Raw genomic sequence first — 18,026 nt, forward strand, 5'->3', positions numbered from 1 at the left:
GTGTTATTTTTCTTCTCCTGAGTGACAGTCTCCAGCTTGCTTGAGCATAACAATTTAGTCGTAAATGGAAAACACTAGTCTGACTCTTTGTCACAGGTACAACCTCACATGCAGGTAAGTTTCTCATAAAAAAAACAACAAAAAAAAAACAAGCTGATGGGTGGGAAAATGAAAGAACTGAGATTCACTGTTCGGGGAAGAAACAGATGTTTTATGCAACCAGAACACCAACCACATTTCTGAATTTTTTTTTTTATTGCTTAATGTAGTAAAGCTGAAGAAATTTCCCCAAAATTTTGGAAAAGCTTTGGATTGTTAGTCTTAAATCCTTTCACTATTAGGTGAAATTAAATCAAGCAGAAAAATATTTTTGGAAATTATTTCATCCTAAAGATACCAACAGGATATTTGAACTTAGCATAAATCTATATTCACATATACTTGGCGGTCAGTAAAGCAAACTATCCTGAAAGAAAATGTCAGTATTAAATTCTCCTCACTATTACTAATGCTTGTTAATTATTTATTTGTGTGTGTTTATTTTATGTCTGAGCATCATTTCCAAATTTTTCTTGTGTCCTATAAAGGTGCATTGGACCAAGACTTCAAGACTGCATCGGCTGGATGGACAGGTATGATGTTATTTTCTAAAGAGTGCTTTCACATTCTAATATTAAAACTTTACCACACAGCAGTACACACAGATGCACAAAAGAATAACAGTAAGCAAAGTCTCTGATTAATGGATTGCTCTGAGCCACACTGTCCCTGTGAGTATCCTTAATGCCTCTCTGTGCGTGCCACCGTGCATGTGTGTATCCTTGTGATTTTATGCAGTTCCTGATGAATTGATCGCAATTTAGCATTTGTTTTGAGGCGATGGGGGAGAAAAGGAAAGCATAAGCTGTTACCAGTTTCCTACAAATAGATTCAAGACTTTAGAATTAAAACTGCTGGCATCACATTTTGGAAATATTGAAGGAAAAGGGGATAAATAAAAAAAAACACACACAATAATCTTTGGATCAAGATGGATCCAAAGATCACTCCCACAATTTATATAGTTATACAAAATATTATTTAATGTTTTTTTTGTCAAAGTCTGGACAGACGACATAGTTTGTGACTTCTTATTTCTCTTCCATATAGGTTGGATGTGTGGAGTACAAAATGAATACTTGTTTTGTCAACAGATTCACAGTTGCTATGATCTCTTAATTTTCCACTTTTAAATTATGGCTTTAAATGTGTTTTTTTGATAGCTAGCTTTTCCAAAGCTTTAGGTATTCATTAATAACACCCTGTTTTCAACTTTGCCACAGCTTTAACATTAGCCTTTATTCTGTGGTTCTTATCTTTTATAATTTGGTTTGTTAATTTGTTCATCCATGTTCTAAAACAAATTTCAGTAGGCTTCACAGAACAGCTGTTTTGAAGAAATACTACAAAATACAAAAAAAAAAAATCAGTGGTTGTAAAAACAATTACAGACACTGCCAATAGGATGAAAGAGCTTTGCAGCTGCTATGGAAACATGGCTATCTGCTAACCTAGAGAAGTGATCGGCTCTTATCAGATCCCCGAGAGCTCCTGTTAACATGCAGTTGTATCTTTGCCATTGCTGTTAGAGTGAGCTATTACACAAATCTGCTACCTGTTGCCGTGTCTTATCAGAAATATGTAATTACACAAATCATTTTTGCAGCCATTGTTCATCGTAACTCACATCTTGTCTTGGGATTTTGTGCCTGTCTGCTTTGGATGGATTAATCTTTTTGATTTACTTTAAACTCTATTAGTAATGACTCATATGGCATATCCCCCACTTGGCAATTCAAAATTCCCCAATTTGTTTGTTGTGCTTATTATTTATCTATTCACAAAACACAAGAAGTTATAATACAAAAAGTGACATATGCTCAAAGGAATTTTTGTTTATGGGAAGAGATAAGTTGCAGTACACTTTGTGCATTTACTTATATGCAACCTGCAAGTAGTAAAAGATTTGAGATGTGGTTGAAGGCTCACATCTAGCAAAACAGCATGAACTTCATTAGAATGTTTTAGATAATAGTATACAGTATATTTATATTATGCCTTAAATTAGCTTATTTCCATATTTCCCGATTTTTATTTGGAATCAAAAACCATAAAAACATAAATCTATTCTATTGTTATGCACTATGTTATGTTGGTGTGGCACATAAAATCCCATAGCAAAAACACTGATTTTTCTGGTTATAACATGGGAATATTTGAAAAAGATCAAGCAGGTACTTTACTTGGTACCTGCTTTCATGTCTAAGCTGTAGACAAGTTTTTAGAAATGCTATAAATTGCAAAGTTTAAGTGGGAAATTCATTGTAAGATTGGGAATGTCTAAACTAAAGTTTGAACTTAGTTTAGTTTGAACTTTAGTTTAGACATTGTCCTAAAATTAAAGTCGACTAATGGAAGAACAACTGCATTATATGTCTTCATTATGATACACTGTGTTCCAAATTATTATGCAAATTGGTTTTAAGTGTCATGAAAATAATTTTTTTTGTTGTGCTATTAAATTTATAGATGGTATTGTGTCAGGGCTCTTGGAATCACTATAATTAATTTCAGAGAGCTGGGTTGATTAGTTTGTCTGGTGAGCTCAATCTACTGTACTTAAGAATGTACGTAAGAAGGATGTTCCACATTATTAAGCAGGCCACAGGTTTCAAGCCATATGGGAAAGAGAAAGGATCTCTCTGCTGACGAAAATCATCAGATAGTATGACAAGGTATGAAAACATTAGATATTTAACGAAAACTGAAGTGTTATCGTACTGTGAAGAGATTTGTGGCTGATTCAGAACACAGATGGGTTTGTACAGATAAAGGCATAATGAGGAAGGTTTCTGTTAGACAAATTCATAAGATTAAGAGAGCAGCTGTTAAAATGCCCTTACAAAGCAGCAAACAGTTATTTGAAGCTGCAGGTGCCTCTGGAACCTCCAGGTGGAGGATCCTCCAGAGGCTTGCGGTGTGTGAACTTACTATTCGGCCGCCCCTAACCAGAGCTCACAAGCAGAAATGGTCGCAGTGGGCCCAGCCGTATATGAAGATTAATTTTCAAACAGACTTGTTCACTGATGACTGCTGTGCAACCCTGGATGGTCCAGATGAACGCAGTAGTGGATTGGTGGTGGATGACCACCACGTCCCAACACGTCTGTGACGTCAGCAAGGAGGTGGTGGAGTCATATTTTTTGCCGAAATCGTGGGGAGAGACCCCTTCAGAGTCCCTGAAGGTGTGAAAATGACCTCAGCAAAATATATGGACTTTCTGACTGATCACTTTCTTTCATGGTTCAAAAAGAAGAGCCGTACCTTCTGTAGCAAAATCATCTTCATGCATGACAATGCACCATCTCATGCTGCAAGGAATACCACTGTGTCATTGGCTGCTATGGGCATAAAAGAGAAGAAACTCATGGTGTGGTCATCATCCTCCTCTGACCTCAACCTTACTGAGAACCTTTGGAGTTTCCTCAAGCAGAAGATCTGAGGGTGGAATGCAGTTCATATCAAAACAGCAGCTCTGGGAAGGTATTCTGACATCCTGCAAAGAAACTCACAAGTTCAATGGATACAAGAATTGTGCAGGTGATATCAAAGAAGGAGTCCTATGTTTACATGTAACTCGGTCTGTTAAGATGTTTTTAATTGAAATAGCTTTTGATTTTAAGTGACCATTTAATGCTGCACATTCAAAGAATGATCGTTTGCAGATCTTTATAATCCATGAAATGTTTAGAAAATCTGCTGTGCATAATAATTTGGAACACGGTGTAGTTTGAGTGTAACATGAGTGATTAACATTAGGAGGGAAAAGTGGGCTGCTTTTCTTTGTGGTGCAGCAAAGCTTTGCATATTTGGGGGAATGACTGAATTATCAGTTGAGAGAAAAGTGACATTAGAATCACATTGTATCTATAACAGTATTTATTCCAATGGGAAGTCAGCCCAACCTATCTGCCAAATTACAAAACCACACGGTGGCTATCAGAGACTGTCCATAGCACTTAAACTTTCAATCTGTGATAGAGAAGAAATAAAATAAAACACCACATTAAAAAGTAACATGTTTGAAATTAACAATATGACAATCAATGAAATACAATGACCACAATTACTCTATAAACGCTTGCAAACTGATTTCAATATAACTTAGAATTATAGGCAGAATTCTTTTTGAAAGTTATTGTTTAGGTTTTTGCTTTTTAGGAAGAACTAACTCAATACAGGGAGTTTTTTTACTTTATTTTTGAGAATTAACTTTGATAATACTTTTTATTTTACTCTTATTTAAATACATTTTTAATTTAACTCCTATTTATTTAAATACAGTTTGACTTAAATGGGCGAAGATGATGTTTATCCCTAAATAATGGGCCAACAGGTTTTCATTCACTTTTACAGGCATATACCTTTGAAATATCCTGTATGATCTGGTGTTTGTTTTTGTCCATTTTGATAAGTAATAAATTATTCTAAATTTGTGCCTCCATCCTCCATGCTACTGCTAAGAAAGACTTCCGCTCCATAAGATTGCTTGCTTCCTGCTCTTAATCCACTCATTTTCCCCTTTTCCTACCCCGTCTTCTTGTCTTCAGAACCCCTCTGATTGCTGCTGGAGTGATTGGCGGCCTCTTCATGGTGGTGATCATGGTATTGAGCGTAGCAGTGTCTGTGCGGCGGAAGAACATTAAGAAGAAGAGGGCCCTTCGGCGATTTCTGGAGACTGAGGTAAAAAAAGAAAGTAGTCGAAGTTAAAAGAGGGAAAAATTAACAGTTGTCCAATATTTAATTGGATTAAGCATGTCTAAAGTAAGTCTGCACAGTTACCTTTCAAGCCCCTGCGACCCAATTTCAAAATAATTCAAAATTAGGCAGAATTCTATTTGACTGTTATGGTTTGCTCAAATTTTTCATTGCTTTTTAAGAAGAACTAGATCAATACAGGGAAAAAATATTTTTATCTCATTTTTTGTTGTGTTTTGTTTGCTCCATCAAACAAGTTTGTTTGCTTGTTTGGTGAGGGAAAGCTGAATGAACACGCAACATCCACTGATGTAGAAAATAGGAACAGGCTTGAGAAAAGACAGGGTAAAGGGAGACACTATGTTTTCTAATGGGGATTTCAGAAGTTAAGAAAGTTTCAGAAACTCTGTTTAGCTCTTGACTTTGGCACAGTATGTTGGAGAGGACACTTCTTTTAGGAGGAGATAGCAGACTTTACCATTAAAATATGAGAACACACTCTTGCTCTTTGTTAAAACCAGAAGAATGCACCATCATAAAAGTCACTTATGTGTCCACATTGAAAATGAGGTCTTATTTCACAGCTTTTTATCTCTTCTGGATCGACAAGTATCACTAAAGTGTCTCGAAAAAGCTTTGGCAAGATTTTATTGTAAAACTGTTATAATGCTGCAGCATTAACTTAAATAGGTTTCTTTTTTAGATTTGCATATATATAATAACAACTGGAAAGTTAAAATACTTACAAGATGATGTATAGTTATTAAACTGTCAGAAAAAAGCAGGTTATTAAAGTCACTTGACGAACAGACTTATTGAAGTAGTAATGCAAATTAGTCTTAATAATCACTTTCAGTAAGTATTTTCTTTTCTGGCAGCATAAAATAAAATTTTGCTTTTAAAGGATACTGTAATTTCGATAAGCCCCTACTTTTTCGTAGAGACTGTGTAAGTGTGTGAGGCATTGGATATTGTTGGAAGACACGCACAAAAACCATCAAGGTGACTGACCCACATGAAGACAACCACATTCCCGATATGCATCATGCACGTGACGCACAAAACCAGCACAGTGCAGCTGACCCACACAAAAACAGACCACATGCATGCGATGCATATGACACAAAAAACAGTGATGTGGCACCATGCACCTGTCAGTTTCTGACCGACACAAACTTGGCAAGCAAACACAATGCGTTTGGCGCACAACAACAGGACATCTGACACACACATGACCAAAAGGAATTTGTTTAATTGCTATTTGTTTTGGCAACTGTTTTGAACGAGATTTAATTGTCGAAACAGTTTGCTCATTTTTAGGGGGCACATGGGAAAGCAAGTGTTTGGTTTAAAAAAACAAAATAATTCTAATAAACAATCATCAGTGGGAGTAGCATTCTGTAGGTATCAACCTATTGATCATGTTGTTTAGTATTCTCTCTTAATGTCTACCAACATAACCATTTTAAAGACAGGGAGTTGCAATTGGTTGACTATTTCTTCAACTTTTCATCCCCTTTTTAACTAAATTTATGGTTATTCTATTTACTGTAAAGCACAATTATGCCAAAAAGCAAGTTCTCTCCTTTTAATCCCACAGTTCTTTTTTCTAGAAATGCCCAAACCTGAAACCCTTGGGACATAAAACATTTTAGAAAAACATTTGATATGCTTTTCTATGTCACCCTGGTGTCCAGTGTATTTGTGTTGTATAGAAATATTTTTATTTCTATACAATAATGCAGCAAAATAAAAGAGCGGTAACATTTAGATCCTTAGATGAGGTAGATGAACTATTACTTTGAGATGTTGTCTGCGGTTAGTAGACAGTCAAATATCATATTGTTTTACAGTGCAGTTTTGCTTCATTTTCAGTTTTGGGTGGCAAAACTGCAGAGGCGCAGCATATTCAGCACCTCTATTGCTGAACAGCTCCCAGCTCTGTGAAATAGAATTCTGTCTTTGTTTGCTGGACCCAACCACTATAAAAACATCTAGGTTATGTTCTCTGTATTTGTGGTGCACCACCCCTCTTGTTTCACACAGCTTAAGCTGATTTGTTATTCCATTTAAATGAAAAATGGCTATTGTTTTTAATCAAATGGTAACCCATGAGCCAGAGGGACAGTAGCTGTAGACCTCAGCTAGGCTGATAGATGCTTCCTCTATTTTCCTGTGCGAGCTTCCCCTCCCTCTCTAATCTTCCAACATGTTCTGTAATTCTCTTCATATTGCTCCCTCACATCGTTTAGCACCCCCTGACTAATTTAGCTCTTTGCTTCTCATTTCAATGTCTTGTTGTTGTTTCTGCCATTTTTTTTAGTCCATCCAGTCATATGCTTTTGCAGATGATCAAACAGCAGGGTAGCTGTCTTTACATGATAAAAACAACTGTGTCATCAGCATAAAAATGGAGAACTGCATCTAGAACATTCTGATCCATATTGTAATTTTAATTTATGAAATGCATTGGACCTATCGCAAACCTTTTGTGACAATCAGGTAGTTGGAGGAAAGGCTTCTAAGTCAAACACACTGCAGTGCATACAACCTCAAATATAATTTTTGGAAAATAAAGTTTTTAGCATAGTTTTAGTAAGCTCAGAATAATTCTAACATTATGGGGATGAAGCTTTTCTTTCACATCAATTATATTTTTTAGTTATCAACAGCATATCTGACAAATATTTTCTTTCAAAATAGTAAGTATGACTCAAAAACATACTTTGTTCTACATGTTGATGTTTTTTCTCTGTTTTGTGTGTGGATTTAACTCCATGAGTTTAAATTACAACACTGAATTGAATGTCTTGTGTTTGTGGGATATGTGCTTTTAGTTGGTAGAACCTCTGACTCCCAGTGGAACAGCTCCTAATCAAGCCCAGCTTCGCATCCTTAAAGAAACTGAACTTAAAAGAGTCAAGATCCTTGGTTCAGGAGCCTTTGGAACTGTATACAAGGTAAAACGTGAGCTTTTTGGACTTTTAAAATATGCAACTACAATTTGGGATTTTGAAAATCATTTTATATAAAGTAATGATACTATAAACATATGTTGCAAAGATCTTGTAATTTTTTTTTTTAATTCTTTTGGGATTTAGACTACAAATGATTTGTCCCCTCAATTGCTCCACCAAACCCTTGAAAACAGATAGATAGCACTTTGCCTGAGGATTTCAGTCTACAAACTGGTAAGTGAGAGGTCATATAGCACATGTAACTCATGTGATGCCAGACAGTCACACATTATGATGGGCGAAAGAGATGGATATCAGAATCATTAATGACAGCATATTTGATGAAAAGCTTGGGGGTGTGAAATAAAAAGAATAAGTAATAGGTGACACTGGGAGCCCTGGGGTGACAATGAAATAAGAGGGAGCTGAGGTCATTGCCAGTGCAATACTGGATGAGAGATTCAAGCAAAAAACATAGCTAAAATTAGAAAGTCTACATTATATTCTGGTGGAAATAAATTATACTTTAGTATAAAAAAATCTGGGATCAGTGCTGTTCACTACAGTGATTGTTGCATCATGCTATTTTGCACAATGGAGGTTTTAATGGTAAGTCAACTAACATGTAGTTCTTTGATGAATGCTGACAACATAAAGTTTTTGGTGTGAGAACACTTAGGTTATAATTAATTAAATAAATAAATATATTTGAAACTTGCCAAAGACCTGTAAATTTGATAGTGTCTGAAGTTGACAGAAGATGTTATTATTATATTTTTTATTACTGTGACTTTAAGTTGCACAATTAATTAAGACAGGAATGAAATGCTAGAAATGGTCTCTTTCTGCTGAACTAGGTACTAATATTTAAATTTCCACAGTATTTTCATCCACATGCACAAATTTTCTAAAGTACAATCAGAGTTTGAAATGTGAGTAAACTACAAACATAAAAGAAATTTGTGAATGCATTTGTTTGAATATACAAACATTACATCTACAAATATTGGAACTCATTGGAAAGATGTGTAAAAATCCATAAATAAATTTTTATGCAGAAAATAAACATCTGATTAATCAAAACGCAAACCTTTTCTATATAAGATTTTGGGATTTCTTTATCATTGTTCTAAATGCTTTTGATGAGTTGCTATTATATCATGGCCAGTTTCTTAGACAGAAAAATCAACAGTCATCTGTCATTTCTTACGTGAACAGAATTTGCTTCAATGTTTTGTTAAATTTATATCTCAGGAAAACCGAAAGTCAATAAATAATCTATAGACAGTCAACTTTAAAAAGCTAAAAAACTTTAAAAACATAAATATGAAAAATGGCTCACCCTAAAATTTTAGTGCTAATTGTAGAACCAGAGATTTTGAAAAAGAGCAATTATCTTTACCCATATAGCTTCTTATTACTGAATTTATGTACTTAAATTAAATGTAACATTTTTTTTATTTATTTTATGATTTGAGATGCTTTAACTACAAAAAGCATTTCATTCAGTTTTAAAAATTATGCCAACAATTGAAGAGATTACAATTAAAATGTTAATATTTCATGTTTACTTGTTCAATAAAAGCATGTTGACAATGTTTTGAAAAATACATTGTTAAAAATAGAGTAATATACATAAAACAAAGCCAGTGATAAACTTAAATCTTGTTTCTGCTACATGATACCAGGTATTTTTGAAGTACAGTCACGTTTCTGAAGAAGGTGAAAAATTAATAATACTATGATGAGTTAAGAGGGTAATGTTTTCACACACCCTTTAGATGGTTTGGTTGCTAAATCACATTGATCCAACCTGAAATTAGATTGTTCAACAAGATTCAGTCATTTTACCTCAGCCTTTTCCAAGGGCAACATTCCCTTATTAATACAGCAGGCCGAACATTTTCATACTCTGCCAGTGAGAATATGAAACAGTTGGAAGGCTGAGAAACTCTACATTTTTAATAGAGATTCATCTTGTTCTTCCAAGATCTATAGCACCGTTTCTTTAACACAGCTTCACTCAGTAATGTGAGTTTGTAATCAGTGTAATGAGTCAAACTTGCATGTACTTCTCTTTCCTCTTTAGGGTATTTGGGTCCCAGAGGGTGAAACTGTAAAAATTCCTGTGGCCATCAAAATCCTTAATGAGGCCACTGGACCCAAGGCAAATGTGGAGTTCATGGACGTGAGTATCTTGAAAATGATCTATTTCTGGTTTCCTGTGGAATAAAAACATTTATTTTTCATTTCAAACTCAAGTCTTACATAACCATTTCTCAAGTCTAGTGTTCTGTATTTCAAGTCATACTTGGACACATGTGCAGAGATGAAAATCACATAATATTTTGCAGATTCCAATCTCCTCTCTCTATCTTCAAAACCATTGCAGATCTAGAGACTTACATTTTTGTACGATTTCTTTGCAAAACTACTCAAACTCAGTCAGATTGTATGAAGAGGATATTTGAATGGTAGCGTTCAGGTTTTGCCATAGATGTTCAGTTTGGCTTAGATCTGGACTTTGGATGGGTTAGAGATATTAACCACACTGTGTATTTGTCTGCCTGGAAGGTGAACCAGTGCACCAGTTTCAAGTCTTTTGTAGCCTGAACTATAGGAGCATGCCCTTTAAAGCTAGTTACTGTGCATATTAAAATTTATTTAATCTGTATAAAAATTGGTCTAAGACATTCTAGGGAGGGTCCTAGTTGATCTAGTACACAATCTCAAGAGACATTTTACTATCAGAAAATTGCCATCCTAAAAGCAAACACCAGAAAATGGTTTTACGATACAAAACCCAAATCAAAGAAAGCTCTGAAGGTACTAAGAACAAAAAGCTGGAGCCCCATAAGTCACAGTCAGGGGTCCCTAAGAGCCTTACCTATGCAGACATACACACATTTCACACAGGAGACTCACACCACAGAGCACACGGTCCCATTTATAAAACATTCACAACTTGGCTCATCTGAAAAGGGAAAAGGAAAAAAATCTAAATTATTACACTATCATGATGCAATGCAGATGAAATAACTCTCATCATCACACGCACACACTGAAAACGACCCACTTGCACTCATGTTTTGCACTTAGTTTGACAGTCAAAAAGGAAGAGTGTTTGAGTGTTAGAATTACTATTTTTGTCATGATGGCTTTGATGAATTTCCCATGTGTGGTTAATTTTATGCCCTGCATTCTTTGGGGGCTTGTCAAATAACCAGAAAATCAGAGTGACGTACCTGTCGCAGCTGAATGTTACATGTAGATACAACTAGTAGGTGATTGAATAAGGAAAATTGTGTCACGTACTGTGTGAACTGGTGTTACAGAAATATAAAGTTCTCTCACTGGAGTAAGAAAACAGGGCATATTATCAAAATACGGCATATTATGACCACAGATAGTCAAAGTAAGTAATTTGACTGTTTGCTACTGAAAGGTATATATTAGTCAGCTTGGAGGAAGAAAAAAAGAAAATTCAAACATTTTATGTCCTGACTTCAGCTCATTATCTTTAGCTGGCAAATGTTTTCAAAGAATTCCAGAATTCCAAAATTTGAAAATCAAAGCAAAAAAAAGAAAAGAAAAACTGATTAAAGCTCAAAATGTAAAGGACAGTTTAACACTCAAATGGTTGAGGAAAATTACATGCAACAAGAAAACTTCATTTTGCAACAAGTGACAGCCTAAGGCATAGCAGAGAAGTCAAAAATAATGTTCAGCTTCATAAAAGCTTTTACATTTTTTTTTCATCTTCAAAATTTAAATAAATAAATAAATAAATATATAAATAAATAAAATAGTTGCTTGTAAATACTGATAATGCTACATATGTGGTCTTATAATATAGTTGGAGCAAACAAAGACCTTCCTAATCACTTACATGGCCAAATATGCTAAGTCTGTAGTTCACAAACATTAAACTCAATGTTGGTTGATGTTCACTTTTACTGTTTTGAATGGTAATTTTGAATGTCTTTTTAGTACTTTAAATTATAATTATTGTTTCCATGAAACTGACCTCTTTCAGTAGAACAATGCTCCTCGCCACAATGCAAAGTGGTTAGGAACCCTTTGAGAAACACATTGGTGAATTTGAGATGTTGTCTTCACATTCATATGCCCCAGGTCTTGATCTAAGAAAGCATCTGTGGGATTTCAATCCAGCCATTTGGAGGCTTTGTGGTCTCCAACTGAGTCAGAATGGAGAACTAAAGAAAGTGAATTGTAGATTGGCTTCTCTTTGTTGCTGATTTAAACCTATTTTTCACACAATTTGTAAAATATCAGAGGATTTATTAATTTTTAGATTGGATTTGTAGACTAGGTCTAGTTTAGAGTTTGCTATGTTACCAGTGTAAAGAAAATTAATGGGTTTTTGGAGGCCTTAAAACATTGTTGGGCTGCCAAACTGCCATGTTTAGATGGCAAGAAAGCAATTTATTAGGACTAATAGCATTTTCAAATGTGTGCATTAACAATGTGCATAATAAATGTATGTTTTGCAATAGAAAATGTTGCCATAGAGAGAGAAGGTCACTATAAAATATATTTACTTTTGAAGCCAAATTTCTGCTTGAGGGCTTGTCTTTCTTACAACAGGATAAATTTGCATGATAACCTGTGGTCTGTCCTTCAAAAAAATGTTCTGTTCATTTTCCTTCCAAAATGACAAAGGATAGTTCTTTTCACATCTCTATTATTAGCAAAACACAGCCTTGCAAAAAAGGAGTACATGCTGTGGGATTTCTTCCTGTGGAAGCAAGGGCTTGCAGGATCAGGAAACCCTTCGTTCAGAAAGTCTTCCTGTCTTTTGATCACTTCAATCAGATAAATGTTCCTTGATTTCAAAACTTAAGATGAAGTGGTGCTTGTAATTTGAGTCTCCAGCTGGCAGTGAAACAGCTTGCTATTACAGGAAAACTCTTGCTTGACCACCGTTATGGGTCGTGATTTGCTTGACCACCGACAACGGTGGTCAAGCAAATCAGACTGGTAGGCTCCACTGTAAAGAAGTTGCTGTAGTGAAGCAGAGAGCAAGGGGAAGGGTGTGAAGTGTACATACACAAGAATGATTGACAGTGCCAAGACCCTCCTCCTGGCTCTGATTGGTTGTTTCTGACTAAGCAATGGCATTAGAACCTCCGGGAGGTCACCACGGCCTCATTTTTTTCAGAGATTATCTGTCTGATTTTGTCAGGATAAAGTGACAGTTTTAACAAATATGAAAAATTTCAATAAAATATGTACAATTCCTTAATAAAGAAAATATGTTTATTGCAGCTTTAATTTTAAAAAAAGCAAGAAAAGGGGAGAAATATTGAAGCCTGGTGAGTTTATATTCTCCTGACTGTGTAATCCTCCTGACTTGGGTACTTTGCTTCACAACTATTTGCTCAATAATTGTCACTTGACTCAAACATTTACACCTATCAGGTTGTGTATGTACAGTTTTCAACCCATTTTAATTATATTCTTGCCTTTAGCATTATTTTATTTAAAAAGAAATGTTGAAGGATATGCTACCTTGATCACATGTAATGTTGCAGGCCACAGATTTGCATTTCTTACATTTATACAAGACATCCGCAGTGTGAAGTAAACAACTAGAAAGAAACCATTTTTGCTAAATTTCCCTGGCAGGTATTAATGATTTACAGCAACCCCCCCTTGCTGTATTTACCACATCTTTATTTTACTCTGAAGACCACAAAATGTCTTGAAGTAGCAAGTTACTTTGATCTTTGCACTGAATAGAATTCAACTGTTTTTGACTGAGCGGATCGTTGCTGCTCACTTCAAGAGGAACTTCAGCCTTAAAAAGAATAAGGGGCCCTGTGATCTCCAACGGTACAGTCTACAATAGTAGACATGATGAACGCTTCAGGAGTGTGAGAGTGTTTGAGCATTTGTCCTTTGACATTAACAGGAAAACTATCTTTGCACAATATGACATTTCAAGAGTAAGATTTATACCTCTTTCTGATTAGGATTTATCTGAAAACATTTTAGCTAACTTAACTGACTGACTTCATTTTCTCTTATTTGCTATCAAAATGTTTTACTCTATTAAAGGAACTTTGATCAAGGTGGTGATTCCAAGGGGTTAAATGTTATCAGTTTTCTTAGACTTGAGATATGGAAATAAAACTATTTATGGAAATTCTTTTTTTCATCTAGGTCATTATAATATTCCAAAAGGTTTGTAAATACACATTTCCCTTGAAATCATCCGTGGTGTCAAATATTAATGAAACATGTAACCTCTTATTTTACATGCTTTTGATTAGTTTACATTACAAAATTTATCGAAGAAGTAGTTCTGAGGAAATGCAAAAACAACATTGGTGCTTTTGCATTTTTAAATAAAATGTGTTACAAGTGTCATATAACCAGAAATTGAACACTTTTCAAAAACTACTAAATGTTGGTGGTTATTTACATTTACTTGAAGTCTTTCGTTACACTGTTTTTCTAAAGTAGTAAACCACTTGTTCCTGCTTAAAATTAATTTGGAAACTTATACAACATAGAAACAAAGGGATCCTTTGTACATTATTTTGTGCAGCTGTACAAACTGGTGTGCTTTTTTCTATGGTTAGGAATTCATTGATAAAGAATATCAAACCAATTCCAAATTTTTGATGTTTACACAGATTTAAAATAGAACTACATGAAGGTCAGTCAAACTATCTGACTCATAAAAACAACACATTTCTTACACACTATTCCAACTGAATTAAAACCAACCATTTTTTTTAAGTTTAGAATTCTAGAGATGTAAACACATTATCTGCCACTGGACATATATACCTAGGTAATTTAATTTCCTTGTGTTTTAAAGCAAACTTTGACTAGTCATGCCCACAGTACCCCTTATTGCTTAGTGAAAATATGTCTTTTTTTCAGGAGGCTTTAATAATGGCTAGCATGGAGCACCCTCACCTTGTCCGGCTGTTGGGTGTCTGCCTGAGTCCGACTATCCAGCTGGTGACACAACTCATGCCTCATGGCTGCCTGCTTGACTATGTCCACGAGCACAAGGACAACATCGGATCACAGCTGCTGCTCAACTGGTGTGTCCAGATTGCCAAGGTAAGAAGTAGTACAGTACACATTGTACTGAAGGGGCTGCTATAACGCTTTTTTTTTTTTGGTCGTACTAGATGATACTATGAGTATATTATTGGGCACTTGCTTTAGGATTTCCAATATTCCTAAAAAATTGAGCTCAATAATTCACAGACCTAGAACCTCATGCATAAAAGAGTACGCAGTTTTCACACTAAAACCTGGCGTACTGAAAAATTTAGAAAAGTGCGGCGCACAAAAAAATTCGGATGTATAAAGCCGTGCGCACGCCTGTGGTTGAGCACCTTTCCTTTATACATCCAAATTTGCGGGAAATAGAGCGCAGCTGCTAGTCCGCCCTGTCGCCTCCATAAATACATATGTAAATTAGTATAAATAGCCGGTAGTCTGCCACCACATGAAGCAATAACCATGGCAACGTCCTGGTTTGTAGCAGTATAAGTATTTATAATAATAGTAATTATATATATTATTTAAAAGGTGCTTTCAGTGTACATAAGGTAACCTCACAAAAATAAAAAATAATACATTTTAAAGAAAGAAAAATCCAAATAATAATAAAAAGAAAATAAAGAAATTGTGCAAATGCCTGTTTGAACAGCAGAGCGTTCAGCCGGGATTTAAAGACAGACAGAGAGTCATTTGAGTGGGTAAAATGGATGTTTATTATAAGTAGTGGAATCATGTGCATAAGTTGTACATTTAAAGAGTAGAGATGCTTTCTGGACAGAAAGACGCATTCACAAAGCTGGCGGCTCCATTGAAGGATGACTGCAGCTGGACTGGTACTGGTACCGCATTGCTCCTTCTATAAGTTCTGCTCAGAGCTCCAGGACAATCAGTCTGGATTAATCTAAACACTAATAAACCATCATTAACATTTCCCAGCAGATCAATGTGATCAATCGCTCCCTCTGAATCCTTGCATTGGCGATGTTCTCCATCAGAGCCAAAGCGCTCCACAGTTAGCGGCTCACCTTCATGCAGCTACTTAAATACGTGATTGTCTACACACCTATATCACCTTAAAAATAATCAAACCTGTTTAGAGTTAATCTGCTGATCCAACCATGTTTTGTTTTTTTTTAGTGAGAATGAATTTACCCCATAGATGCATTTCGCACAGAACACTGTGTTACATCTTTATGAGACAAAAACTGAGGAAATGTATTTTTTACATTCCAGTGAGGTTTTCGCACCTTTTATTTTTGCTTTCTTTATTTTGTGTGTGTGTTAGGCTATTGTCTGAGGATAAATGCAGTTCAGTTTCATTGTTTAAACAATAAAATATTAAAATCATGAAAAAAAAACCTAAAACATTGGGTTTGATGCTTCTTGGTCTAAATAACACTGAATGTAGTCAGATTTTAGTGTATTTAGGTGAGTTTTGACGCTTTGTAGTTTGATGTTGTCCACAGAAAAAGTTTGCGTGGAGTAAATGTCGGTGAGGAACTCAATGTTACAGGAGTATGATTACAGGAAGGAATTTTAATTAGATCAAGTGAATTTGTCTGTCCTAGAATCAGAAGCTGTGTTTTATTCTGCTCTACTTCACAAAAAAAAGAAAATGTTTATGGCCCACATTTTAACACTTGAATATTCACAAGCATGGTGCATTTTCCTGATTGACTGCATACAGCGTTGTTTAAACCTAGAGAAATGTAATGAGTCAAAAGAAAGAGAATGGAGAATCGAAATGACTTAGGAACAGATGCAGCCTCAGATTTAATATCTTATACAAATACTGCTGTTGCCGTTTTTGGCTAAATCAAAGCTGGCTGTTCTCCAGTGAGTTTCCAAAGGAAATATTAAATCATCATCTAAATTTGGGACACACTTATCATCCTCCACATAATGTTTTTTTTTCCTTTTTTCCTCCATTCTTATCAAAGGCGATTCCATCTGGCAGTGAGACGTGCCATGCTGCTTATATATATATATATATATATATATATAAATATATAGGTGTGTGTGTATGTATGTTTTATGGACTTGATTACTAAAATCACTCTGTGAACTTTATACACTATGACTCCACATATTTGTGGCACTCCTGAATACCCATCACGGATTAACTGGTTGAAAGTATTTTTCACTTAATGTCAAAAGCAAATACAAAATGTACTTTGTTCCAATCTCTGTTTTATTGACAAAGTAAATTGGTAGACTTATGTCATTGCATTAAGTACTGATTAATTTGTTAGACTTTATTGTGAAAAAATTTGGTTCATTGGTATTATTACTTTTTGTTATCATCATGTATGTGTGCATTCAGTCTCAAATAGTCTTTACCACCTTAAAGATCACTCTGAAACACCATTCCTGCGATACTCTTTGCATCAAGACCACCATCACAGCCAATCTGAATTAATAACTGATCTGCTTTGAAAATCATACGAATGATCAGTTTATTTAGGTTACTGCAAATGCATCATTATCATACTATGGTTTTTGTGTCTGTTTTTACATTTATTTTGACTATAACAAACTATCACTTCCTTCTCATTATGCCAAGTTTGTAAATCTCCTAGATAACACACTTTTTTCTTGTACACTCATGCACAATTATTATGGTAATTATATTCCTGAGGATTAATTTTGTGGTTGAGTGAATGCACCACCCATTTTAAGAGTTTGTGTATTTCACTATTATGCACGCATTAGGAAGTTGCACAGAAATTATATACATTTATGAACCACCAACAAAGTTCATGGTACATTTTTCCTGAATATTTGAACACACTTAAACTGGTTGGTTTTCTGGTTGATCTGTCTTTTCACGACAGTTGATCTGCTTTTAGTATGAATATTGTAGATTTTAGTGTTTTTCAGTAATGGCTTTGAGGTGGGTTTGAAATTATTGTCCTGCTGGGAGACCCAATTGTATCAAATTCAACTATCTAGTTGTTTATTTTGAATTGAAGTTAAATACTTCAGTGCCAGTCCAATTTCATTTTCCATTCACCTTCTGGAATGTACCAGTACATTTGTCAGTGAAACAGACCCTCAGCATTATGCTTCTGCCTCCATTTTTGACAGTTGGTAGAGTATTCTTAAATATAAAAGCCTCACCCTAAGTCCTCTAAAAATATCCTCGTCATTGTTCATGAAAAGTCTAATTATTATCTTTAGTGATTGTAAAACCAGACATTTGACTTGTCCAAGCAAATTTTA

General features: G+C 35.0%; 1 protein-coding gene across 2 annotated transcripts in view; it reads left to right on the top strand.

Moving 5' to 3' along the window:
* erbb4b (erb-b2 receptor tyrosine kinase 4b) overlaps positions 1–18,026 on the top strand; it is a 288,387-nt gene that overhangs the window by 236,960 nt on the left and 33,401 nt on the right. Inside the window, exons 16-20 of one of the 2 annotated variants that reach the window (XM_032567977.1) lie at positions 588–632; positions 4,650–4,782; positions 7,635–7,757; positions 9,844–9,942; positions 14,673–14,855. In XM_032567977.1, the coding sequence (XP_032423868.1) occupies positions 588–632; positions 4,650–4,782; positions 7,635–7,757; positions 9,844–9,942; positions 14,673–14,855 (583 nt within the window). Of the gene's footprint in view, positions 1–587; positions 633–4,649; positions 4,783–7,634; positions 7,758–9,843; positions 9,943–14,669; positions 14,856–18,026 lie in introns of both variants that reach the window. The other variant, XM_032567976.1, reaches the window with a different exon arrangement.

This window comes from Xiphophorus hellerii, chromosome 7, assembly GCF_003331165.1.
Source record: "Xiphophorus hellerii strain 12219 chromosome 7, Xiphophorus_hellerii-4.1, whole genome shotgun sequence".
Lineage (NCBI taxonomy): Eukaryota > Metazoa > Chordata > Actinopteri > Cyprinodontiformes > Poeciliidae > Xiphophorus > Xiphophorus hellerii.